General features: G+C 41.8%; 2 protein-coding genes across 4 annotated transcripts in view; both read left to right on the forward strand.

The window, feature by feature from the left end:
- Positions 1-3,542, forward strand: part of L2HGDH (L-2-hydroxyglutarate dehydrogenase) — a 36,998-nt gene extending 33,456 nt beyond the window's left edge. The window contains exon 10 of one of the 2 annotated variants that reach the window (XM_080665614.1): positions 512-3,542. In XM_080665614.1, the coding sequence (XP_080521740.1) occupies positions 512-707 (196 nt within the window). In that variant the 3' untranslated portion in view covers positions 708-3,542. The remainder of the gene's footprint in view (positions 1-511) is intronic. The other variant, XM_080665612.1, reaches the window with a different exon arrangement.
- A 7,286-nt stretch (positions 3,543-10,828) lies between these two features.
- The window catches only part of SOS2 (SOS Ras/Rho guanine nucleotide exchange factor 2), a 112,246-nt gene continuing 96,003 nt past the window's right edge, over positions 10,829-27,071 (forward strand). For both annotated transcript variants that reach the window (XM_080669427.1, XM_080669428.1), the window contains exon 1: positions 10,829-11,036. In XM_080669427.1, coding sequence (XP_080525553.1) covers positions 10,950-11,036 — 87 coding nt within the window. In that variant the 5' untranslated portion in view covers positions 10,829-10,949. The remainder of the gene's footprint in view (positions 11,037-27,071) is intronic.

The following is a 27,071-nucleotide window of genomic DNA, read 5'->3' on the forward strand; positions in this document are numbered from 1 at the left end:
ACAAACTACAAAATAAGAACTTGCTGCCATTTTCAAATATTTTTCTACATAAATTTTAATAGTATACAATTAAAACAAAACACAAAAATAGAATTCTGTGGTGGATTTAGGAATGCATTGGCATGACTATCTCCTACTTTTATTGCTTTGTATTAATCAGAAGAGCCTTATTTTAATTTATTGAATTTATAATAAATTCATTTTATACATTTAAATAAAAATACATTTATTCTACTTAAATGTGGATTTATCTGCTACTTAGGAAAGAAAATCTATTTATAACTAACCCATTCATAAATTCATTTGATAAGCATTTATTGGCACTGTTATGTGGCAGGTATTATGCCCTAGACTGAGGATATAAGTTTACAGGGACAAACCTATTGGGTTTCCACATGATTGTGCATTTAGAAGTATACAGACTGCAATGCTTTCAGAATTCCTTGAGACCACTGACTTGTAAAGTGTCCTATTTCTTCCAGTCCGTTGACTGCCACTCTTGGTTTTGCAGAGGTCCAGCTGGAGTAAGAGCCCAAGCTCTGGATCAAGATGGAAATCTGGTAGACGATTTTGTATTTGATGGAGGAGATGGGGTTATTGGAAATCGCATTCTTCATGTGAGAAATGCACCGTCCCCTGCTGCTACTTCGTCCCTTGCAATTTCTGGAATGATTGCAGATGAAGTACAACAAAGATTTAAACTGTAAATAATGAAAGGAGCTAGCTACACATTTTAATCTCCACATTCAGCAACATCCACAAGAACGTACTAATTGAATTCTTTAATTTTTTCAAAATGGTTTGAAAGTAGCATTTTTAGTTATCTCATGTAATAACCACTGAATTGTTAAACTGATATAACAGATAAATAGTTTTTTAAAGTCCATGTTCTTTTACTTAGTGAATAAAGAGGAAAGGTACAGTTGTACCTGTCCTGAATCCTTGCCTTTTTATTTTTTTATTAATCCTCATCTGAGGATATTTTTTCCATTGCTTTTCAGAGAGAGTGGAAGGGAGGAGAGTGGGGGAGATAGAGAGAGAGAGAGAGAGGGAGAGAGACGTTGATATGAGAGAGACACGTTGATTGGTTGCCTCCCACACTCAACCGAACTGGGGATAGAACCTGTAACCTGGTACGTGCTCTTGACCGGGAATTGAACCCACGACCCTTTGGTGTGTGGGCCAATGCTCTAACCACTGAGCAATGCTGACCAGGACTTGACTTTCTTAATTGACCTTGCCCTCACCAACCATAATCTAGCAGGCGTCCTCAAACTATGGCCCGCGGGCCACATGCGGCCCACCGAGGACATTTATCCGGCCCGCCGGGTGCCGCTGCCTGTCCTGCTTAGCAGCCGACTTGTTCCGGGCCTGCAGTGCGCATAGGAATTTGTTCATAGTTTTTTTTTTAAACTATAGTCCGGCCCTCCAACGGTCTGAGGGACAGTGAACTGGCCCCCTGTTTAAAAAGTTTGAGGACCGCCCTGACCGGTTTGGCTCAGTGGATAGAGCGTCGGTCTGCGGACTGAAAGGTCCCAGGTTCTATTCCAGTCAAGGGCATGTACCTTGGTTGCGGGCACATCCCCAATAGGAGGTGTGCAGGAGGCAGCTGATCGATGTTTCTCTCTCATCGATGTTTCTAACTCTCTATCCCTATCTCTTCCTCTCTGTAAAAAATCAATAAAAAATATTTTTAAAAAAATAAAAAGTTTGAGGACCCCTGATCTAGAAATTCAGCTCTTTTGGAATTTCTGGGAATGATGGCATAAAAATTTGCTTATCCCCTTAATTTTTTGGCTTTATAGTATCTAAGCTTTTTGGTTTCTTGTAGGCAAGAAAATATAATATATTGAAGGTTACAAACCTTTTAGTTTTTTTTTGAATAAATTTTTATTGATTTCAGAGAGGAAGGGAGAGGGAGAGAGAGATAGAAACATCAATGGTGAGAGAGAATCATTGATCAGCTACCTCCTGCATGCCCCCTACTGGTAATCGAGCCCGAAACCCAGGCATGTGCCCTTAACCAGAATTGAACCAGGTACCCTTCAGTCCGCATGCCAATGCTGTATCCACTGAGCCAAACCAGTTAGGGCCAAACCTTTTAATTTTGAAGTCAGAGAAAAACTCACATTTAGAGCAACAATATTTGTATTTGGGAATTCTTGATTTAACATATATGTGAAATTTCACATTTTTAAGTAGTTTGAGTAAGATTCTAATGAGCTGTAATATTTTCAGAGAAATGCAAAGCCTTTTTTATTCCCAGCTCTTTATAACTGACTTGGTGTGGTGTCATCACTAAATCTAAACAGCAGTACTCTATGAATGATTGTTGCCAACTTGTCAGTTTTCTCAGGTTGAGAAACTAAAAGAACATAGAACTGATAGGTTATTATGAGAGCAGTTTTAGAATCCTGGCACTGATATACAGAACTCTGTAATTTAAAAATTATTTACCTCTATTCTCTGCTCTTGCGTTACACCAAGGTTCTCAGCTGTTGGCCAAGATCACTAGTGATTCATGCTGACTTGGTTTTTCAGGGATCCTATTTCTTCATTTTTAGAAAATACCTAACTTTGAGGCATTCACTTTTGTAAACCGCAAAAGTGCCTTACATTTATGTGTGCTTCATGAGTATTTTAAATTGTTGGCCAGTGCCATAGTGTATATAATATACTGCATATATGTGTGTAGTATCTATTGAAAGGATTCTTGTAATTCAGAAAGTTGGAAAACAGAAATATAAATGAAAATAAGGCAACCTACTGCTTGGGGAAACTTTTATTACAGAGCAACCATTTAGGTGAGATATTTTCATTCTCTCCCTTACATGTACTCTCTCAGGATTAATCATGCCCTCTTTGTTTTTTCTTTCCTCTTATCACTCCAAAGATGTGTAATGGATGAGTTAGAAGTATGTACGTTTTGGTTGATAGAAAAAGCTTTTTTGTTTTTTTCCCTTTCCACTTCAAGCCTCTGTGATTACATTGATTGAACTACCTCATCCATTAATTTGAAAACCTACACACCGTCTGCTCATGTTCAAGAAGTAACACATCCAGGAAAAATAGACTAGGCAATTATTCAAAACTTGGAGTAAGAGTATTTAAAGCATTCAGAAACCATTCACAGAAGAGACAAGCCATAACGGTTCTTCATAACAACTGACTCCTCCAAGAAATGTAGCACACAGGATATGTTTTTCTGTTCCATAACAAGACTGTTAAGAAATGGGAAATATTACAATTCTCTATTTCATCAACAGTAAGATTGCATGTGCACTAAGCTGTGAAAAACTGAAATTACAAAAATAACTTCCCTAATTAAAGCAACCCTCATTCCACATGGGTCTGTACTAACCTCCTGAAAATACAAGTGAAAAAGTTATTGAAAGTGTTTTGAATGTGTAGATTATTCTGTTTGTAAAACAAGTTATTGATGTCATTAGGATTTTGTTGTGTAATACGAATGTAATATTTAAAAGTTTTGTGTATTTCTGAGAAGAAAATGTATATTAATATTAAAAAATATTTTAATGAGCCTTGGTGTTGCGAACATAATTTTTAGTTTCATTTATTTGAGACTCTGATTCAAATAAATGTTTTGTTTGTAGAACTTAAACTGTCAAAGCTCTAGATAGTAGCCAGTCTTTTAAAAATGCATAATGACCTTCTGTATCTATGTGTAATCTAGAAATGAGGTAGAAAGTAGTTTATATTTTGGGTAAAAAGTGGAACACTTCCCAACTTACAAAAATGGCTTTCTATCTGATAGTGGTGCCGATATCTGGCTGACCTCAGTGTCCTCTTTATACCCCAGAGCACCAGGGGGCATTATTTCTGTTTCATAGCAGAATGTCTATAGTGTATAAACACACTGTGCTTTCCAGGGGGTGGGGGCAGAGGGAAGGGAGTTCAACAAATCAATCTTTAGGAAATTTATTAAAGGTTGTAGTTCTTGGGAAGACATGTTTGGTATGTTATGTCTTAAAGGGGGTTGGGCTCCTGGACATGAGCCTCTCATTACAGGGCAAGTGATCTGAGTACCTGCTCTAACTTTTTTCCGGCAGGTGGACTGTAAGAGAGCCAAAGGTAGCTACAGCAAAGAACCGTGAAAGTGAGTGACAATGACATTTATTGTTTCCTGTGGTGTTGCTTTGGTTTGCTACTGACTGGCAGCACTTGTAGCTTTAAATAAATTGAGGAAGAGAGAGTACATGGGAGAAACATTGAGTAAGTCCTTCACGAAAATGTTTTCAGTGGGAAAATAGTCGTGGTAAAATTTGAACTGCCTTGTAAAATCTGAGATATGCTTGGGTCATTCAAGTTGTCTCCCAAAAGCCATTCTAAACTTTAAAAGGGCATAATTATTATTAAATTACTGCTATGATAGCATTTTAATTGTAACTCCAATTTATAATTGAGCTTTTTGTTATATATCCAAAGGGCCTCCCCCTTACAGTATCAGTATGTTTAATAGTTGTATTTTTTAAATCTTCACCTGAGGATATATGTTATTGATTTGAGAGAGAGAGAGAGAGAGAGAGAGAGAGAAACATTGATCGGTCACCTCTTGTATACTCCCTGACCAGGGATCGAACCTGCAATCTAATGTGCCCTGACCAGGAATCAAACCTGTAACCTTTTGGTGTATGTGATCATGCTCCAACTGAGTCACCCAGCCAGGGCAATAGTTGCATTTTTTATCACTTGAAGCAGATGCTTGTAATGAGGTTAGAAAATTTTCATTTAAAAATGGCTTTTACATAATGTTTTGAATAAGTACAACATTCATATGGTTGAAAAGTCACAAAAAGTTCACAGTGAAAAGTCGTCTCTGCCAGCCACCTGGTCCCATCCCTGAGGCAACAAGAATTGTCACTATCTTGTGCAGCTTTGCAGAGATATTTATATATAATAAAATACATTGCCTTCATTTTTTGACATAAGTAGTAACATACTCTGAATACTGTATTATACATCTTGCTCTTTTCGCTTTGTAGTGTACCTTTGAGAATGTTCAAGTGGCCTGATCATAGTAAGCTGGTTCTTTTAAAATGATTTTATAGGTTCCATCTGTGGATTTACTATTTTTTGTTGAACTAGTCCCTTATGTTTACTAATGATTTTTTAAAAAATTATCTTTATTGTTGAAAGGATTACAGATGTTCCTTTTTCCCCATCCATTCATTCCCTACACCCCGCTCCTGCCCTCTCCCCAGCTCTTCACTGCACCATTGTCTGTGTCCACAGGTTATGCATGTATGCATGTAAGTTCTTTGATTAAACTATTCCCGCCTTCCCCCTTCCCTCTGAAATATATCAGTCTGTTGCATGCTTCAGTGTCTCTGGTTCTATTTTACTTGTCAGTTTATTTTCTTCATTAGATTCCACATAAAAGTGAGATCATGTGATACTTGTCTTTCTCTGTCTACTTATTTCATTTAGCATAGAACTCTACAGGTCCCTCCATGCTGTCTGAAAGAGTAAGGGATCCTTCCTTTTTATAACTGCATAGTATTCCATTGGGTATATGTACCAGTTTTTTTGGGTTTTTTTGTTTGTTTTTTTTATCCATTCATCTACTGATGGGTACTTGGGCTGTTTCCAGATCTTAGATATTGTAAATAACACTGCTATGAACATAGGGGTACATACACTCTTTCTGATTGGTGTTTCAGGCTTCTTAAGATATATCCCTAGAAGTGGGATCATTAGGTCAAATGGCAGTTCCATTTTTCATTTTTTTAGGAAACTGTTTTCCATAGTGGTTGCACCAATTTGCATTCCCACCAACAATGTTCAAGGGTTGCTTTTTCTCCACATCCTCACCAGCACTTATTGTTTGTTGATTTATTAATGACAGCCTTTATGACAGGTGTGAGGTGATATCTCATTGTGGTTTTAATTTGCATCTCTCAGATGATTAGTGACATTGAGCATTTTTTCATATGTCTCTTTGTATGTCCTCATTAGAGAAATGTCTATTCAGATCTTCTGCCCATTTTTTTTAAATTAGATTGTTTGTCTCCTTTTTGTTGAGTTGTGTGAGTACTTTAAATATTTGGAAAATTAACCCCCTATTAGATGTGTCATTGGCAAAGATGTTCTTTCATATTTCAGTGGGTTCCCTTTTCATTTTAATGCTGGTTTCCTTTACTAAGCAGAAGCTTTTTAGTTTGTTTTGTTTTTTTCATTTGTTTCTCTTGCCCTAGGTGATGTATCTGTGAAAATTCTGCTGCATGAGATGTCTGATATTTTGCTGCCTACTTTTTCTTCTAGGATTTTTATGATTTCATGACTTACTTTTAAGTCTTTAATCCCTTTTGAGTTTATTCTTGTGTATGGTGTAAGTTGGTTGTCTAGTTTCATTTTTTTTACATGTACCTGTTCAATTTTCCCAACGTCTTTACACCATTATATGCTGTTGCCGCCATTGTCACATATTAATTGAGAATAATGGCTTGGGTCAATTTCTGGGGTCTCTGTTCTGTTCCACTGATCTATATGCCTGTTCTTGTGCCGGTACCAAGCTGTTTTGAGTAGTGTCTTTGTAGTATAACTTGATATCCAGTAGTGTGATCACTCCAACTTTGTTCTTCTTTCCTTACTGATGTTTATTTAAATTGTTTATTTCTAGGGTGTTTTTGTTTTGTTTTTGCTATGACAATACTGCAATGAATAACCTTGTACTAAGTTATTTCACATTTGAGCAAGGATACCTATAGGACAGACGTATGCCTAGAATTTGCTGGGTCAAAGGATATGTGCCTTTATAACTTCCATAAATATTGTTGAGTTGTCCTTGATGGAAGTTGAACCAGTTTACACTTTCACCAATAATATATGAGTACCTGAGTTCCCATACTCTGACCAACATAGTGTGTACTCAAATGTTTTGATTTGTGCTATTCAAATAGGTAAAAATGATAACAGTATAATTAAAATTTGCATTTTTCATAATATGAGTAAATTTAAGCATCTTTAATGTGCTTGAGACATTTATATTTCCTTACCTGTAAGCTGTCTTTTCATATCATTTATCCTTTTTTTTCCTGAGTTTTAGTCTTTAATTTATAGGAACTCTTTCAGCTTTAGGGAAATTAACTCTTTAGGAAATGAGTTACAGATTTTTTTTCTAATTTGTCATTTGCCTTTTGGCCCAGCTTGAGCGTTGTTGTTTTTGCAATACATTTAAAAATAGAATGTATCAATCTTCTAGATTTTTATATCATAGGAGAAAAGTCTTTTGTACTCAAACATTATAAACAAATTATTATATAGTTTAATTTTTTACATTGAAATCTTTGACACACCTGGAATTTATCCTAGTGTAGAGTGTGCAGGTATGAATTCAACATTGTTTTCTAGATGGCCCATTTGTCTGGTTGGGAAACTTTTTACCAGTGTCATTCTCATTCTTGGATTATCCTCCACACACACGTGGATCACATTCTGTTTGCCTCTCCCAGAGATCGCAACTGAGATGCCTGTAGAGACTAGGCAGGTTACATAAAAGGGTGAAGAGTGCCAGGTGGGGAATATAGCCAACTGGAAGTAGGATGGCATACTTTTCTAAAGAGGGCAGCCACTACTCACTGCCTGCTGATTATTCCCTTGCAGGAATGCAGCAGGGCCCGGTGTTGCCAGATCTTTATCAAAAGAAGCTGAAAATCCAGGTATACAAAATCTCCTTATTTTTAAAATGTTAACAAAAGCTCTGATAATTTAAATATAGCCTTGGCTGAACAAAATGTGTCTTCAAGCCAGATTTGGCCTAGTGAAGGCTTCCAATATTCTTGGCCAAGAATGAAACTTCCAATAACAATTTACTCTCCTAAAAGAAAATACAATCACAATCTAGTACAGCCGTGGGTAAACTACGGCCCTCGGGCCGGACCCAGCCCGTTCAGCTGTTCTATCCGGCCCACAGAGCCGAAAGAGCAGAGGGTTCTCTTGCTCTCCCCTCCGCTCCTTCACCAGCAGCAGTGTTAACATGGCAACGTCGGGAAACACGGCCGCAGCTCCTTCTTCTGAGTGGGCAGATTTATATCCACCCATTCAGTAGAAGGAACAACCTCTCAATCTTCCAGAGGCTCCTTGTAATGCCCGCAGACGCGTCCCCCGACATCACCCTGGGAATGCGTAGACACGTTATCGTGGTGATGTAGGGAGACACGCCCCTGGAGAGCACAGTATCAGAGCGTTAGCTAAAAAGGAGACCAACAACACTGTTCCCACTGAAGTTGATGTTTTAAAGACCAAAAACCTTTCAACCCAGTCTACATTGCCATCTACATCTACGTCCCGGGCATAATTTGGAAGTTGCACTAAAGAAAATGTTTAATTTACTGTTTACACATTTTGTTCTTTTCTATTTGTTTTAGTTTTAAATTATTTTATTATATTTAAGTTTAATTTGAAAGGCTTTTGTACCTTTCCTTTGTTAGGCAATTTTATTTTGCCTTTGCCATCTTCAATATAAGGTATGTTATTGTGCTATGATTCCTCCATTTTTTGAAGTTTCAAATTATAATAATTAGTGTTTACATTCTTCTTGTTGAAATGTTTGAAATGAATAAAACTATTGAAATTAAAAAAAAAAGACCGTACCCTTTTATGTAATGATGTTTACTTTGAATTTATATTAGTTCACACAAACACTCCATCCATGCTTTTGTTCCGGCCCTCCGGTCCAGTTTAAGAACCCATTGTGGGCCGAGGCCGGTTTGGCTCGGTGGATGGAGCGTCGGCCTGCGGACTGGAGGGTCCCGGGTTCGGTTCCGGTCAGGGGCATGTGCCTTGGTTGCGGGCACATCCTCGGTGGGGGGTGTGCGGGAGGCAGCTGATCGATGTTTCTCTCTCATCGATGTTTCTGGCTCTCTGTCCCTCTCCCTTCCTCTCTGTGAAATATCAATAAAATATATTTTAAAAAAAAAAAAGAACCCATTGTGGCCCTCGAGTCAAAAAGTTTGCCCACCCCTGGTCTAGTAGTTTGCTTAATAGTTATGGCTGGAGTCCAGGAAGAGGAGAAAAAAGCAAAGACACTTTATGTAAGTCAAAGTCTTTGCCCTCGCTGATTGAAAGATTACTTCGAGAAATACACGCATTTCACTTTTATCCCCAGGACATGGGAATGTAGATGTCACCATTTATTAGAAGACATACGTGATTCAGTGGATACTGGGATTAGAAAAAAAATCTTGTAAATTTTCCAACCCTGCCATTCTGATCTTGCCAGAATGACAAAATGTTTGGTGTTTTGGGGGAGGTTAATCACTCAGCTACTGATCCTGGAACTAAACTGTGGCAGGCATTTTTTGCACCGTTCTCCCTTTCCCTTCCTTGCTGCTACAATCCATATACTCAGCATCTATAGTGGGATGAAATGTATGCTAATGATAAAATTTCCAGAGTCAGCCGCTTCAACTCAGGAAGCTATGGTGGGGGGATCTTTTTTGGGTTGCTATTGAGTATGACTGGGCCACAGCGGCAGATCCAGGTTTCGTGGGACCTGATGCCTACACAATTTGGAGGACATCATTAAGAAAACAATTCAAAAATATATTTGGAAAGTTTTACAAGAACGATGATTTTGTGAACACATCAGGGACTGTGCAAGGGAAGACCTTTAAGAATGAAATGAAACCCTAACCGGTTTGGCTCAGTGGATAGGGCGGCGGCCTGCGGACTGAAGGGTCCCAGGTTCGATTCTGGTCAAGGGCATGTGCCTTGTTTGCGGGCACATCCCCAGGAGGGGGTGTGCAGGAGGCAGCTGATCGATGTTTCTCTCTCACTGATGTTTCTAACACTCTATCCCTCTCCCCTCCTCTCTGTAAAAAATCAATAAAATATATATTTTTAAAAAGAATGTAATTAAGTTCAAGCTTCATTAATGTCACTGTCATCTGCCTTTTCTGACCCTACTGTATGCCAAGGGCTTCCCACGCCTCCCCTCCTTCAGTCTCCAAAGCACCACTCTACCATACATAAAACATAAACACGTTAAATGTCGTGCCCTGCCCGAATGCCTCTTCTCTCCACATCTCCCTACTGCTTCCCACGACCAAAGTCCTGGGAAGTCCCCTGTTAGTATTGTCTCTGGAAGGTCTGAGGGAGAGTCCGTGTAAAACGCAGTAAGTTGGGAAGTGTGTCTGGAACAGGCTCGCGGCAGGTCCGGAGGAGAGGCAGACTCCCGCGGCCGCCTCGCGCCTACGCGCCCTCGCGCCCCCGCGCCGGGCCGGCGCCGCTGCCCCCGCGGCGCGCATGCTCCGTGTTGCGCTCGGCGACCGGGTAGTGAGCGCGGGGCCCAGGGGGCGGGCCGAGCCGCCGCTACTGCGGGCCCGAGTCGGCGGCCCTGGGGCGCTGTGGCGGCTGCTGAGGCGGTGGCGGCGGCCGGCCCTGGGTGCGCCCGAGTGCGGTTGGCTCCTCCGACGCACACGCCGGGCGGTCCCCAGGGCCCTCTGGAGGTGACTCGAGCGGGCCGGCCCCTGAGAGGCGGGGATGAGGCGATGAGGAGGAGAGCCACCGCCGCCCGTCTCGGCCCGCCGCAGCCGTAGGGGAGCCGGGGTGGGGGCGAGGCCAGCGAACCCCCGCCGGACCGCGGACCCAGACAAAGGAGGAGGACCCGCCTGAGGCCGGGCAGCGCTGCTGGGAAAGGAGGCCGCCATCTCGGTCGCAGCCGGGGTCTCCCGGGCTCCCGGGCCTGCGCTCTTCCTCTGTGGACGCTGCGCGAGGCCAGGCCACCCCAGCGAGGAAGCCGCTCCCGAGCCCCCGCCCGCCCGCCCGCCGGCGCCGCCTCCCAGCCGCCTCGGCCGTAGCTGCGGCCCAGGCGGGAGGCGGCGGCGCCTGGCGAGGCGAGGCGGCCCGCGCCCCGCCTGTCAGGCCACCGGCCTGGCCCGGCCTGGCCCGCGGGCAGCCCCCGATGCGGAGGCGCTGCCGCCGGGGCCATGCAGCAGGCGCCGCAGCCCTACGAGTTCTTCAGCGAAGAGAACAGTCCGAAATGGCGGGGACTGTTGGTCTCGGCCCTGCGGAAGGTCAGTGCTGGTGCCCGGGCGGCCACGGGCTGAGGGAGGTGCGGGGCGGCCGCGGGCTGTGTGGCCGAGCCGGGCGGCCTGCGGGCGGGGTGCGCGGCCGCGGCCCCTCCGAGGTTCTAACGGGGAGCTCACGACATCCCAGGTCCCCGGCCCGCGGGCCGAGCCGTGTCTCTCTGGCTGGCGACAGGAGCGCTCCTAATGGCCTGTTGCATCCAAGGACGTTTTCTCAAGTTTTTTGTTTGTTTTTGTTTTTAATTTTTTGGCTGGGCCCGGAAGGAAGGTTTTGTTATGATCTTAATACTGGATTTCTGTTGCAGTCATTTCGTCAGGCAACTTCCGCCGTTGACCAATTTGTTGTCCTCAGGCTGGATTCGGCAAGAGAAAGTCCCGCTAGTATTTAGTTTCTAAAACAAAAGCACATTTTCAGGTCCGGTGATTCGTTTTCGTCGAGTTCTTGGGAGGTGTTCCCCTTGTTAAAGGGCGTCTACTCATTTGAGGGGCAGTGCTTTTTTGTGACATGCATGTTTGACATGTGCGAAATGTCAGTGAGCCGTGCTCTTCCATTTACAAGAGGTAACTTTAAAGTGCCACTCCACTTCCTGAAAGTCCTTGTTTACAAGAGATTCCCCCTATAAATTTTGGTCAGTTTCTATACTACGTGCCATTTAGAACTTGGAATCATTTTAAGAGAATAAAAAAAGATGTAACTAAATTTTTTTTTTAAATCAATCTTTTCAGTTTGGGTGCATCGCTAGGGTGCATCTCCCTTGCAGATGCTGTCGTCTTCCTCTGTGAATTCAGGTAATAATCATACTGTCATGTTTATAATAAAGTCAAATTTGTGAAGACAAATTTAAAGACTGTGAGTGCAGGCTAAGATATCCATGCCTACTGAACATGGACTTTCCATGCCATCGATGCAAACTTAGTTCCTTCTGCCATTTGTACAAAATAACAAAAGTACATTATAAAATAATGAAGAATATAAACATTAAAAGACTGCACTTGAAAACTAAAATTTTACTAGTATACATTAAATTTCTATAAATGAAAGGAAGTAGTATATATTAAAGGTAAAAACATTGTCCTCATGCATTCAGAGTTTCACATTTTCCATTCTTTTCATAATTCTTCCAAGGAGATACATTGCCTCTGGGCCAAGTCATGTCTTTTTAAAGAACTTGGTGGAAGTGACTAGGGGCAAGCAGCTCCAGGGGTGGGCAAACTTTTTGACTCGAGGGCCACAATGGGTTCTTAAACTGGACCGGAGGGCCGGAACAAAAGCATGGATGGAGTGTTTGTGTGAACTAATATAAATTCAAAGTAAAGGAGCGGAGGGGAGAGCAAGAGAACCGGATAGAACAGCCGGATCCGGCCCGTGGGCCGTAGTTTGCCAACGGCTGCGCTGGACAATTATCATTTTACTGGTATACTAGGTATTAAAGTATTAAAATGACCTTTCTTCTATGGGCAACCCTATTCTAAAAGGAGAGGGAAAGAAATGGAACGTGTGCTGAGTGGTGATAATGAACTCGGGCCTGAGTTAAGAGCAAAGAAAAATGTATAGATAATAATTGACCCTTCAACCACACAGAAGTGTGAATGGAGTCTGTATTGTTGGCAGGGTGATGCAGGTATCTATCTACTAGCATTTTTTGTTAGCAAATAGTATATGAGTATGTGTTGCATAACTTATTTAATAGGTAGTTTTGACCCTGATAATCCTTCATGCACAGATACAAATTGTTTTCTTCAGGTTATGCTTGAAGCAAATCCAGGACTAGCATCCATTGTTTTGAGATTATTATTTTGCACTTACATGTCGTTTGTTTTCCTGGGACTCATGTGCTTTGTAGATCTGTATTGTCTTATTCCACAGTTCTTGTATATCCTTTGCTTATGGAATAAATACATCTAAGAAAATTGGTCTTTTGAGATAAATTCAAAAACCAATTTCTATTTAATTTATTATTTTCCTATTATACAATTGGGGTATATTTTCACAGAAAACCCTTTTTTTATATTTTTAGAAAATTTTTGGTGTTAGTAATTTGGGTTATGTCTAGTTTTGTGGTATTTAGGTATTTGTGATATAGCAACATGTAAGTTTATAATTCTGCTAAGGGTTTCTTTCCAGGGTGTGTTAAATTTTGGTATGTACCTGACACCCATGTCTTTGCACAATGAGAATTCCTGCCATTTCTGGGAAGGTTCTGTCTTCACATTCAAAGCATGTGGAACTTGGCTTCCTTCCTCCAGCTGACCAGATAGTTACAAAGACTACTACCATTATTAGCAGAAGCAGCAATAGACTAATAGGATTTTCTCTTCCAGTTGGTGTTGCTATTGAACATGTGGTGTTCTCTACCTTTGTTTAACATTTGTTGAACACATTTTAGGTACTTGGCACCATACTGGATTCTAAGAAAGCAAAGATGAGTAAAAGAAAGGCCCTGCTCAAAAAGTGCTTACCATCTAGGCTGAAATTCTAAACTTTGAGGTTTTGGTTTATATAAATGAGAGCAATTAGGAGCTCAGAGTTCTGTAAGGAATGTCTGTATATGCATATGAAAGAAGCAATGTAGTTTGAATTGGCTCTACCAGGGTAGTCCACCTGGGCATCTTGGTGGAAGCTCTAAAACTGTTAAAGTGTAATTTTCAGAAAGATAAAATCATAATACTAACCAAATTGAGTGGGACAAAAGTAGGTTTACAGTTGTTTGTAGTATTATTTTTCACCCGAACAACTGTAAGCCTACCTTTGCCCCCCCCGGATAAATGTCAATGATTTGGGTTCAACTCATGACTTAATGAGGAAACTTCATAAGATGTTAAAGTCACTTAATATGAAAATTTATGGAAGTGAGTATTTATAGGCAATTTAATAAAGGAATGTTAAGGTAAGATTGTTGGTTTAAAGACAAAATTAGTTAATATCCTACAAGAAGCATGTCAAACTCAAAGGCTAACATGGGCCAAATAAACAAGGTTTAAGTTTATGTGGGCTGCAAAAAAACAAAAGCTTCAATTTTCATAGAAACGTAGGTTTATTTTGATAGAGACATGCTGAATACAAAGGGCTGAAATAAATGAGTAATAGTTAACATAAAATAATAGAACATTTTAATAAAAATTAATATTTTTTCTTGAACATTAACTTACCAGACACTGAATAACTGCACAAATTAATAAGTGTAACGCAAATAAACCTATTTTTCTTGTTCTCTGAAAGTCAAATATTTCCTTTGTGCACACCAAACAAGTCAGTCCAAGACTAATGACGTGGCAATGGGCTGCTCAAATATTCGCTGCTACCGGTAGTATTAGTGGGGAGAAATGGTGTGCCAGTGCATAAGGGAAATGAATGCAACACGATTATAGTAATCAGTCATTAGCGAATGCTGTGGTTCGTTATTAATAATTATGTATAACAGGATATTGTAAAAATTAAGTTACAAAATTTTTATTAAAATCTTTCTTACATACTGTTATATTGTCTGGGCCACAAAAATATTCGTTGTGGGCTGCATGCGGCCCAAGGACCGCAAGTTTGACATGCTTGTCCTACAAGAATATAAACAGTAAATTTTGGGTTATCTTTTCTACTGATTAGAATTTGCATCTGTGACAGATAAAAAGCTCTAAATTAATCTTATAGATTGGTAATAGCCCAGTCAATAGAGAGCAATCAACAGCACTGCACTGAAGAACACCTAGGAATCTCTTTTGCTTATTTTCAAATTTTGGCTAATTTTTGTGAAAAAAATATATGTGCATACACACACACACACACACACACACACACACACACACACACACTAGAGGCCCAGTGCACAGATTCGTGCACTGGTGGGGTCCCTCAGCCTGGCCTGCATCCTTTTGCAATCTGAGACCCCTCGGGGGATGTCAGAGAGTCAGTTTTGGCCTGATCCCCGCGAATGGTCAGACACTTAACATATTAGCCTTTTATATATAGATATCTATTTGGCAAAGTCACCATTATTGACTTTGAAAATGCAAGGGATTTTTTTAAACCAACATTAAATATTCATTTCACTATGTAGAAATATGAACATTGATGGAAAATAATGTTGGAAATAGGAATGTGTTGTTCTTTAACTTTTTGTTAAATACATTTAAATACATACAGAACTACAAAGGATAAAGCAGAGCAAAATGACGCTACTAATGGGTAATTACATGCGTTGTTAAAATTACTGCTAAATTATGTATCTTACCTAAAAGAGCCAGAAACATAAATGCCTTCACCACTACTCCCCAAGAACACTGAAGCTATCATATTACTTGGGGGGCGGGGGGCGGGGAAAAGAGCGTGGGATATATTTGTAAATGCAGTTTATTACCTGTGTCTTAGAAATGCCTTTGGTACTTTGTGCATGTGTTATTTGATTGTAGGCTGAGAAATGTTAGTGTAAGCATTCTACATATGGGAAACATGCCTTAATGTCATTTTTTAAATAATCCTCACCTGAGGATATATTTTTATTGAGAGGGAGAAAGAAACATTGATATGAGGGAGAAATATTGATCCATTGCCTCTGGTACATGCCCTGACTGAAGATTGAACCCGCAACCTAGGTATGTGCCCTGACTGGGCATTGAACCTGCAACCTTTTGGTGTATGGGACGATGCTCCGACCAACCGAGCCACATGGCCAAGGACTTAATGTCATTTTATCAGGTTTTTTAGTCCCTGATGTTTCCCTTGTGCATGTCTTTTCCGTAAGGTGTTCCTCTGCAGGCTAGCTTTGGAAATTATCTATTGTCCTACTATCCGTAGTTACAGATATAGAGAACTAAAAAGAATTGGTTGAATTACTTTGTTCCCAAGACTAATTTGATTCAGGTTAAATATCGACTCCCAACCTAATCATTAATTTGCTCTTAAATATCTAAGATTTAAGAAGTGTGAGAAAATGTCTGAGTTAATTAATAGCAGGTAAGGAAAAACATTCAGAAATGTTTTTGTGAAACCTGAATGATTCTAGTGCTATATATTGAATGCCTCCTATGTGCCAGGAACTCTTCTTTTTTGTTGTTGTTAATCCTCACGCCAGGATATTTTTTTCCATTGATTTTTAGAAAGAGTGGAAGAGAGGGGGAGAGAGAGACATCAGTGTGAAAGATACCTGGATTGGTTGCCTCCCTCACTGCCCTGGCCAAGGTCAGGGATCAAACCTGCAACCCAGATACATGCCCTTGACCCAGAATCGAACCCTCCACCCTTTGGTGCGCTGGTGGTAGACACTCTAATCCAGTGGCCGGCAAACTCATTAGTCAACAGAGCCAAATATCAACAATACAACAATTAAAATTTCTTTTGAGAGCCAAATTTTTTAAACTTCTAACGCCACATCTTCAAAATAGACTCGCCCAGGCCGTGGTATTTTGTGGAAGAGCCACACTCAAGGAGCCAAAGAGCCGCATGTGGTTCGCGAGCCGCAGTTTGCCGACCACTGCTCTAATCACTTAGCTACCCTGGCCAGTGTCCAGGCACTATTCTTGATACTGAGGTTGTAGCACAACCCCTGCTCTAATAAAACTTTCATTCTAAATGGCTGTGGCAGAGAGGACTGAGAGAGACGAAAATGAAGAAGTAAATAATTATCTGAAAGATCAATAGGAATTAACAAAACAAAGGAAAGGGGGCAAGAAAGGTTTTGTGGCCTAGAGAAGCGTAGGAACCGACTTGTTTTAAAGAAGGAAGGAGATGAAGCTAGTTGGGAAACTTTGGGAAGACCTGGTTAAGGAAGTCCTATAGGGTTATTTATATAACAAAGTAATCAGATTAACTTGATCAAAATTGCTTTTGAAAATATCACTCCAGTTGAAAGCTAGGAACTAATAGGAGAACCTATGATTTTTGTGGCTTGTTCTGGATTTCCTAAAGCCAGTGAATATAACAGTAGAACTCCAGGGAGTCATTTGGAATTATTCCAAACTAAGGATTGACCCAAAATGACCCAAGGGGTTCAAGCCAGAACTGGGTGAGCATTGGGGATGCATTTTAACTTACTGCATTTAGCTCCCTGTCAGGCATGATCTAGTAGTCTTCTAATTTCAGTTTAAGTTTGGTATGGTATATTTGCAGCAAAACTATTCCATTAAAGTGTTTTATGCTGAGTATGCAAAGCATTACCTGTGTTACCACTTGACATAAATCAAGTATGTCTTTTATATTAACCATGGCCTCTCTTTCAAGGGAACAGTAGTTTGATTATAGCCTCTGTTAGCCTGCATATTTGAATCAGGAAGGAATTTTAATGGAACTAATGGATTTAGCATTATCTCATGTAGTCTAGTCACGTTAAAAATTAACAACCTAAAATTCTCCTCTTATATAAAACATATGATAGTTAAGTAGAAAGGTTTTGAAATATATAGTGTTCCACACTTTACATTTTAATGTGTAGAGATAAAGTAACACAATGAAAATAATATCAAGATTTAGATGTGAGCACTACTATTGTCTCTTCCAAGTAAAGTTTTCAGTATCCCAATTTTCTTATTAAATCACTATGTAAATTCAAATATTACCTCTTACTTACATAGCACTTTGTAATTCTTTCTTAATTGACCCATTAGCAGCATTTGAAAGTTGATCTCTTTCTTCTTGAAATCCTTTCCTCATTTGGTTTCCGGGACACAAAACTCGGCTAGTTTTCTCCCTCTCTGGTTGTTTCTTCTAGATCTTCTCGTTTGTTGATTCCTCCTCATCTCCCCACTGCATCATCCTGACCTCCCCAGAGCTTAGTTTTTGGACTTCTGTTTCTACTTACAGTCAACTTCTTGGAGATCCCACCTAGCCTCATTGCTTCACATATTATCAGTATTTTATTTCCAATTTATATTTTTGGCTGAGACCCTTGCCTTTAGATATTTAACTTCTTTCTTAATACGTCTACATAGATGTATAATAGGTACCTCAACCAATACTAAACTCCTTCTCTTCCCCCGTTTGTAGCATTTTTAAAAAAATATGCTTTATTGATTTTGAGAGAGAGAGGAAGCGAGAGAAAGAGATAGAAACATCAATTGGTTGCCTCCCACCCACACCCTGACTGGGAATCAAACCAGCAACCCTTTGGAGCATGGGATGATGCCCCGCAGACTAAGCCACACTGGCCAGGGCTGAGGATATATTTTTTTAATTGCTTTTTGGAGAGAGGAAGGGAGAGAGAAGGAGAGAAACATCGATCAGTTGCCTCCCACATGTACAGGGAATCAAACCTGCAACCTAGGTATGTGCTCTGACCAGAATTGAACCTGTAACCTTTGGTATATGGGTCAACACTCCAACCAACGGAGCCACCTAGCCAAGGCCATGGCAGTATTTATTGATAAAATGTGTTTTACCTCATTACACTCTTTATATATATTTTCATTGAATCCTTGGAGCTGCACATCTAGTTTATTGTAATTTCCGTTGCTGCATAACAAATTATCAAAAACCTAGTGGCTTAATACAACACATTTATTCTCTCTCAGTTTCTGTAAGTTGGAAGTCCAGACATGGTTTGCTAGGTTCTCTGCTTAGGGTCCCACAAGTATAAAATAAAGGTTTTTGCTGCAGCTGCAGTCTCATCTGAGGCTTGGGGTCCTCTTCCAAGCTTATGTGGTTTTTGGCAGAATTCATTTCCTTGCATTGCGTGTCTGAGGCCCTCAGTTTCTAGATTCCTTGCCACATGACTCTCCCTATAACTGTTAGTTTGCTTCTTCCAGGCCAACAGGAATGCATCTGCTACTGTTTCTTGTCTCACACTTCTAGACCCTTTGTAAAGGACTCACTTGATTTAGGTCAGACCCACTCAGGATAATCTCCCTTTTGATGAACTCAAATTCAACTGATTGGGAACCTTAGTTACCTTTGCAATATATGGTAACCTGATGACAGAAGTGATATTCCATTATATTCACAGGTGCTGCCCTCACTCACGGGGACAGATGTATGTATAACCGGGGTGGGAATCTTGGAAGTCACCTTAGAATTCTGTTTACCACACTCATTCACTTTATGGAAGATAACTACCACATGACCTAATTGTCAAGGTCAGTTTTAATTGTCAAGCCAACCAGCCTAATCACATTTATCTCCTTTCAGACAAAGTCTGGTCTAATTTTTTAGTTCAAATGAATGTATTAATACATGTCACATGCCAACCATCTCACTTCTGAATTCTAATTGTAAGAGAGAAAGATAGATAAGATATGAAAACTTGCTTTGAATTTTTCCTCCTGAATGAAATAAGATAATGTTGCTTTTAGTATTTCTTAAAGATACTTTCTTGCCTGGCTGGCGTGGCTCAGGGGTTGAATGTCAACCAATTACCAGGAGGTCACGGTTTGATTTTCCCAGTCAGGGCACGTGCCTGGGTTGCAGGCTCGATCTCCAGTGTGGGATGTGCAGGAGGCAGCCAATCAGTGATTCTCTCCCATCATTAATGTTTCTGTCTCTCCCTCTCGCTCCCGCTTGAAATCAGTAACAAAACATATTTTTTAAAAAGATGCTTTCTTTTGTAGGTTCTCATGAGCTTTCCCCATCTGTAGGATGCATGTTTTGATAAGAAGCTATTGCAGCAATTTTCAACGTTTTTCATCTCTGGACACATAAATTAGTTATTAACATTCTGCAGGACACCAAAAAATATATTTTTTGCCTATCTGACCAAAAAAAAGGTATACTTTTTATTCATTCACACTTGACGGTTATTGTTGTGTTGGCTGTTGTCATTTTTTTAATTTGACAATCTAAGGGAAAAGAGGTCAGTGCCCCTAACTAAATTAGTCAGGAATTGCATGTTTTAAAAAATTTTTGTGCCACACTGTTTAAAAATCTCTGGGCTAGGGGATGGAAGAAGCAAGGTACTTAAATGAAAAGTCTTCATAATGTCTCTTTGTTTAGTATCCTAGAATTTCTTTATTTTATTGCACCAAAGGGTAACACAAAATAGTGAATTCAGGATAAGTAAGAGATCTGCCTTTCTTTTATTTTATTTTTAAAATTTTTATTTATTGCCCTAACCAGTTTGGCTCAGTGGATAGAGCGTAGGCCTGGGGACTGAAGGGTCCCGGATTCGGTTCTGGTCAAGGGCATGTACCTTGCTTGCGGGCACATCCCCAGTAGGGGGTGTGCAGGAGGCAGCTGATGGATGTTTCTCTCTCATCAATGTTTCTAGCTCTCTATCCCTCTCCCTTCCTCTCTGTAAAAAAATCAATAAAAATATTTAAAAATTTTTTATTTATTTATTAACTTTGAGAGAGATGAAAGGAAAGAGAGAGAAAAAAACATCAATTTGTTGTTCCACTTATTCATGCATTGGTTGATTCTTGTATGTGCCCTGACCAGGGATCGAACCTGCAAGCTTGGTGTATGAGGAGGATGTTCTAACCAACTGAGCACCTGGCCAGGGCCTGCCTTTTTTCAGTAAAGTGGGAGGAGGGCAGTTGTGAAGGAGTGGTAGGAAAGGAGAACTTGAATTACTCTTTGAGCGCAGACACCTTGTCAGGCAGATCTTCTTTAAGAAAGAGTACACATGGTAGTTTGGTAATATGCCCAAGGAGTCTTAAACTTTAGCTGAATAAAACATATTTAGTGCCCAGCCAGTGTGGCTCAGTGGTTGATCGTTGACCTATGAACCAGGAGGTCACGGATTGATTCCCTGTCAGGACACATGCCTGGGTTTCTGGCTCCATCCCCAGTAGGGGGTGTGCAGGAGGCAGCTGATCAATGATTCTCATCATTGATGTTTCTATCTCTCCCTCCTCTCCCTTCCTCTCCAAAATCAATAAAAGTGTATTAGAAAACATACTTAGTAATTGTGATCTTTTCCTAGTTCACAGGAAAAAAATCCAATTTTATTTTTTTTCTCATAAGCTTTTCTTAAATCTATGGTGCCTTACAAGGAAAACAACTTATGGTATTTTTGTTTTCTCTTACATACATGGGCCTATAGTTTAAAATATTGTAGTCATTTATACTAACATTATCCCTGCTTATAGTTTGATGAAATACAAATATCTTTTTTTTTTAATATATTTTATTGATATTTCACAGAGAGGAAGAGAGAGCGATAGAGAGCTAGAAACATCGATGAGAGAGAAACATCGATCAGCTGCCTCCTACACACCTCCCACTGAGGATGTGCCCGCAACCAAGGTACATGCCCTTGACCGGAATCAAACCCGGGACCTTTCAGTCCGCAGGCCGACGCTCTATCCACTGAGCCAAACCGGTTTCGGCGAAATACAAATATCTTAATATTTCATGTTCTGTTAAGAGCACTGTGTCTTCCAGATTCTCTGCCACTGGAACAAGTTGGGCACCATTGATCTAGTGACTAGATTCTAGTCTATACTTCTTGGCTTACAGGCTAATGGCCTGGCTGTATGGGAAAGTACTTACAGATCACATGCTATTTCATTCCAATCAAGGAAAATTTTAATGACAAAAATTTTAGCTTCAGCTAATAGTCTCTTTTACATGTTTTGATTATTTTATTGTAAACCCTGATATTATCCTAAATAGAATGATTTACCTGGCCTGTAACTTACCTCATTTTAAATAAAACTACATTGAAAACCTGTCAAGAAAGCACCTAAGTAAAAGCACTGAATGAAAATGAGAAGTGAATATTAATAGACAGTGGGAATGGGGGAACATAGGGTGGGAATCTCCTCATTTATAATGTTTTATGAGATAACTAAGTCTCCAGGTACATATTTAGTGAAATAAAAACAAATATTACTGAGTACTTAATTTTCCCCAGTCTCTAGTTTTCAGTCATGCCAAGAAATCTGTTTGCTACTGTAAATTTATTTATTTAACAAGTATTTACTGAGTGCTTTCTTTATGCATGACATGGTAAATACTAGGTTACCTGTGTGTTAGGAATAAAGAAGTGGGGAAATAGGAAGAAACCAAAAATATAAGAAATGGTTCCTGACCTTAGTTGAGTTTATAGCATACAACTGTGGTTTCAATTCTTTTTTTTTTTATATATATATTTTATTGATATTTTACAGAGAGGAAGGGAGAGGGATAGAGAGTTAGAAACATCGATGAGAGAGAAACATCGATCAGCTGCCTCCTACACACCTCCTACTGGGGGTGTGCCTGCAACCAAGGTACGTGCCCTTGACCGGAATCGAACCTGGGACCTTTCAGTCCGCAGGCTGACGCTCTATCCAGTGAGCCAAACCGGTTTCGGCGTGGTTTCAATTCTTTTATTTTTTTGCCCCACTTCAAAAAAATTGATGTAGAGAGAAAGGGAGAGGGAGAGAGAAATAGAAACATCATTAAAAGACTGAACGGCTGCCTCCTGCAGCCCCATACTGGGGATCGAGTATGAAACCTGGAGGTGTACCCTCACTGAGAATCTAACCTGTGACCTTTTGGTGCATGGGTGGATGCTCAACCACAAAGCCACACTGGAAGGGTGTGGTTTCACTTCTTGATTATATAGCGTGATCAGAAGACTGCTACCTTAGATTATATTTTTCTATTATTTTAATAACTTTTTTGGGAGAACTAGAGGCCCAGTGCATGAAATTTGGGTTGGGGGCGCAGATCAGGGGCAGTGCCAGCCGGGGGGAGGGGCCACGGGTGGTTGGCCGGCCAGCCCCGCTCCCTGATTGAACTCACGGTCAAGGGGACAATTTGCATATTAGCCTTTTATTATATAGGACAGTGGTTGCCAAGCGGTGGTCCGCGGACCATTGATGGTCCATAAGGTACAAAAGGTTGGTGACCGCTGGTTTAAGGAAACCTTTGTAGCAGCAGTCACCAACCAGTGGTTTGCAGACCACTGGTGGTCTGTGAGGTCCGAAAGGTTGGCGACCGCTGATATAGGATATTATTTTTGAAGAGCAAAAGTTTTACATTTTAATGAAATGTATCCATTTGCTTCTGAAGAGCCCATGCCTTTAGTGCCATCTAAGACATCTTTAGTTAACCCAGGGTTACAAACGTTTTCTCCTTTTTTTTTCTTATATAAGTTTTATAGTTCTAGGTTTTACATTTTGATTTATGATCAATTTTAGTTAATTTTTATATATGATGAGAATTTTATATGTTATATTTATGTTTTTGCATATGGATACTTGGTTGTTCTACCACTATTTATTTATTCTAATTAGCAATAATCGTGCCTCAGATAAACCTCATTGGCTACGGTGCAAAGCTCTACCATCATTTATTAAAAAGGCTATCCTTCCTCCTTTGCTAAAGACCTTTGCGCCTTTATCAAAATCATTTGTCTATAAATATGTGGTTTTATTTCTGGAGTCTATTCTTTTCCATTGATCTTTCTGCCTAGCTTTACATCAGTACCACAATATTTTGATTATGGTAGCTTTATAAAAATCCTTGAAATCAGGTAGTTTTAGCTTTCCAACTTTAGCCTAACAACGTTCAGAGTTGTTTTGTTTATTCTAGGACCTTTGTATTTCCATAAGAATTTTTAAAATTGCATATCAATTTCTATAAAAAAAGATGCTGAAATTTTGATTTATAGATCATTTGAGAGGAATTACTAGAAAAATCTTAACAATAATGAGTCTTCTAACCCTTAAACTATACCTTTTAATTTACTTAGGCTTTTAAAATTTTTCTATCAGCAATATTTTCTAGTGGTTAATGTATATCTTTAGAATGAAATGTGTTGTTTTTTTCTTTTCTTTTTTTCCTTTCTAAAGATTGCTTTGGCTTATTAGGTTCTCTGTAATTCTCTACAAATTTTAGAATCAGCCTGTCAATTTATATTTTAAAAACCTTGTTTTTGCCTTTTAAATTGAATTTTAACTTTCATGACAAACAAAACTTCCAGTATTCTTAACATTTGCAGCCTTGTAGAAATCTTAGCAATGGAATAAAGAATTTAACGTAAACAGTGTCACACTGTGTAGCCAAAGGGATTTATTTCTACACTAGAGGCCTGCTGCATGGATTTGTGCACTGGTGGGGTCCCTCAGTGTGGCCTGCGGGAATCAGGCTGAAACCGGCATCCAACATCCCACAGAGATGTAGTAGTGTGCGAAGTGGCAGGTGCCCTGGGAGGAGCCACTCCCACTCATCCTGACCTTGCTCATCCGGTCAGCTGAGCAGCACTCCCGCTGTGGGAGTGCACTGACCACCAGGGGGCAGCTTCTGCATTGAGTGTCTGCCTCCTGGTGGTCATGACCAGTCAAATGGTCACTTAGGCTTTTATATATTTACTAGAGGCCCGATGCATGAAATTTGTGCACTGAGGGGGGGGGTGTCCCTCAGCCCAGCCTGCACCCTCTACAATCTGGGACCCCTTGAGGGATGTCCGACTGCCCATTAAGTCCCTCTCACAATCCAGGACTGCTGGCTCCCAACTGCTCACCTGCCTGCCTTCCTGATTGCCCCTAACTGCTTCTGCCTGCCAGCCTGATCACCCCCTAACCACTCCCCTGCCAGCCTGATTGATGCCTAACTGCTCCCCTACAGGCCTGTTTTCCCCCAACTGCTCTCCCCTGCAGGCCTGGGTCCCCCCCAGCTGCCCTCCCCTATAGGCCTGGTCACCCCTAACTGCCCTCCCCTGCAGGCCTGGGTCCCTCCCAACTGCCTTTCCCTGCAGGCCTGGTCGCCCCCAACTTCCCTCCTCTGCCGGCTTGGTCACCCCTAACTGCCCTCCCCTGCAGGCTTGATTGCCCCCAACTTCCCTCCCTTGCAGGCCTGGTCTCTCCCCACAGCCCTCCCTTGCTGGCCATCTTGTGGTGGCCATCTTGTGTCCACATGGGGGCAGGATCTTTGACCACATGGGGGCAGCCATCTAGTGTGTTGGAGTGATGGTCAATCTGCATATTACTCTTTTATTAGATAGGATAGAGATCTGGTGCATGGGTGGGGGCCAGCTGGTTTTTCCTGAAGGGTGTCCCGGTTCAGGGTGGGGGTTCCCTTGGGGCGTGGGGCAGCCTGGGCGAGGGGCCTGTGGTGCTTTGCAGGCCGGCCACGTCCCCCGGCGACCCAAGCGGAAGCCCTGGGATCTGGGGTTTATTTATCTTCTACAATTGAAACTTTGTAGCCTGGAGTGGAGCCAAGCCTTCTGCTTGCTCCGTGGCAGCAGCCATTTCTGTTGGGATTTATGTATCTTCTATAATTGAAACTTTGTACCCTTAAGTGGAGGCGTGGGCTGGCCAGGGTGTGCGGAAAGCTTGGCTTCCTCCATTGCCGGGGGCAACCCTAGCCTCCTGCTCTTTCCAGCTCCGTGGCTGCTGCCATTTCTGTTTGGTTTTATGTATCTTCTATTATTGAAACTTTGTAGCCTTGAGTGGAGGCCTAGGCTGGCAAGGGCAGGCGGAAAGCTTGGCTTCCTCCATTGCCGGGGAAACGCAAGCCTCCCTCCTGCTCTCTGTGGCCATAGCCATCTTGGTTGGGTTTATTTGCATATTTGCTCCTGATTGGCTGGTGGGCATGGCTTGTGGGCATGGCTTGTGGGTGTAGTGGAGTGGTGGTTAATTTGCATATTACTCTTTTATTAGATAGGACTAGTGGCCTGGTGCACGAAATTTGTGCACGGGGTTGGGGGAAGGGTGGTGTCCCTTAGCCCGGCCTGCACCCTCTCCAATCTGGGACCCCTCAGGGGATAACCGGCAGTCGGACATCCCTCTCACAATCCAGAACTGCTGGCTCTAAACCACTTGCCTGCCTGCCTGATTGCCCCTAACTTCTTCTGCCTGCCTGCCTGATTGTCCCTAACTGCTTCCCCACTGGCTTGATTGCCTCTAACCACCTCTGCCTCGGCCCTGCATCCGGGACCCAGGATTCCCTGCTCCAGCCAACCACGGGCACCTGGGATCCGGGCTTCCCTCCCTCTGGTCAGCCATAGGTGCCAGGCTGGCTGCAGCCACAGGGGATGGTGGGCAGGTGGCTTCACCTGGGCTGCAGCTGCAAGTGCTGGCACCCAGGACTGTGGGGTGGGTGACTTCTCCGCATCCCAGGCCACGGCCAGCCGCGGGTACTGGTGCCTGGGACTGCGGGGTGGGCGGCTTCTCCGTCTACCAGGCTATAGCCAGCCACAGGTGCTGGCACCTGGACCACAGGTGGGCGGCTTCTCCGTCTTCCCTGGGATGCAGTGTGGGCGACCTCTCCGGCTGGCTGCATTCTGGGATCACGGGTCAGGAGGCTTCTTCGTCCCCCGGGCCGCACCCAGCCTCAGGCGTTGGGGCCCGGTTTCTCTGTCTCCCCCAGGGCGTGGGGCTGGTGGACGTTGGCTGCAGCCTGGGATCAGGGGTCAGGCGGCTTCTTCGTCTCCCGGGCTGCACCCAGCCTCGGGTGCTGGGGCCCGGTTTCTCTGTCTCCCCCAGGACGTGGGGCAGGTGGATGTGAGGCTTCTGCTGCTGTCTGGGGCCTGGGATCACGGGGCAGGCGGCTCCTTCGTCTCCCGGGCTGTTGCCAGCCTCAGGCGCTGGCGCCCGACTTTTCCGACCCCCACAGGCCCAGAGCGGCGGGGGGATGGGGCTGCCACCATGTTTTCAGGTTAATTTGCATACTCACTCTGATTGGCTGGTAGCATAGCAGAGTGACGGTAATTTCTATGTTTCTCTTTTATTAGTGTAGATAGACTAGAGACCCAGTGCACAAATTTGTGCACAGGTGGGGGGTCCAGCAAACCTGCCCCAATTGGGGCTGATAGGACCGTGGGCGGTTGGCAGGCCGGCCCCGCCCCCTGGTCGAACTCCCAGTTGAACTTCTGGTCAAGGGGACAGTTTACATATTAGGCTTTCATTATATAAGATTGTACCAGAAACTCAAATATTAGTTGATTGAACAAATATACTGGCAGGAATTTTTATTTATGTGAATATTGAGAACTTAAAAATATAAATTAGGAAACAACATTCTGAAATTTGTCAAATCTAGTATGTATTAGGGTAAAAAATAATTTAAAGTTTAATGCTTTTATAGTGTCTATGCCTGGATCTCTATAGTATTATGACTTTTGTTTACTGTGTATGTGTAGGGAAATACCTTTTGGCAATTTGAAAATGTGA

Source organism: Plecotus auritus, assembly GCF_963455305.1.
Source record: "Plecotus auritus genome assembly, chromosome: 1".
Classification (NCBI taxonomy): Eukaryota; Metazoa; Chordata; class Mammalia; order Chiroptera; family Vespertilionidae; genus Plecotus; species Plecotus auritus.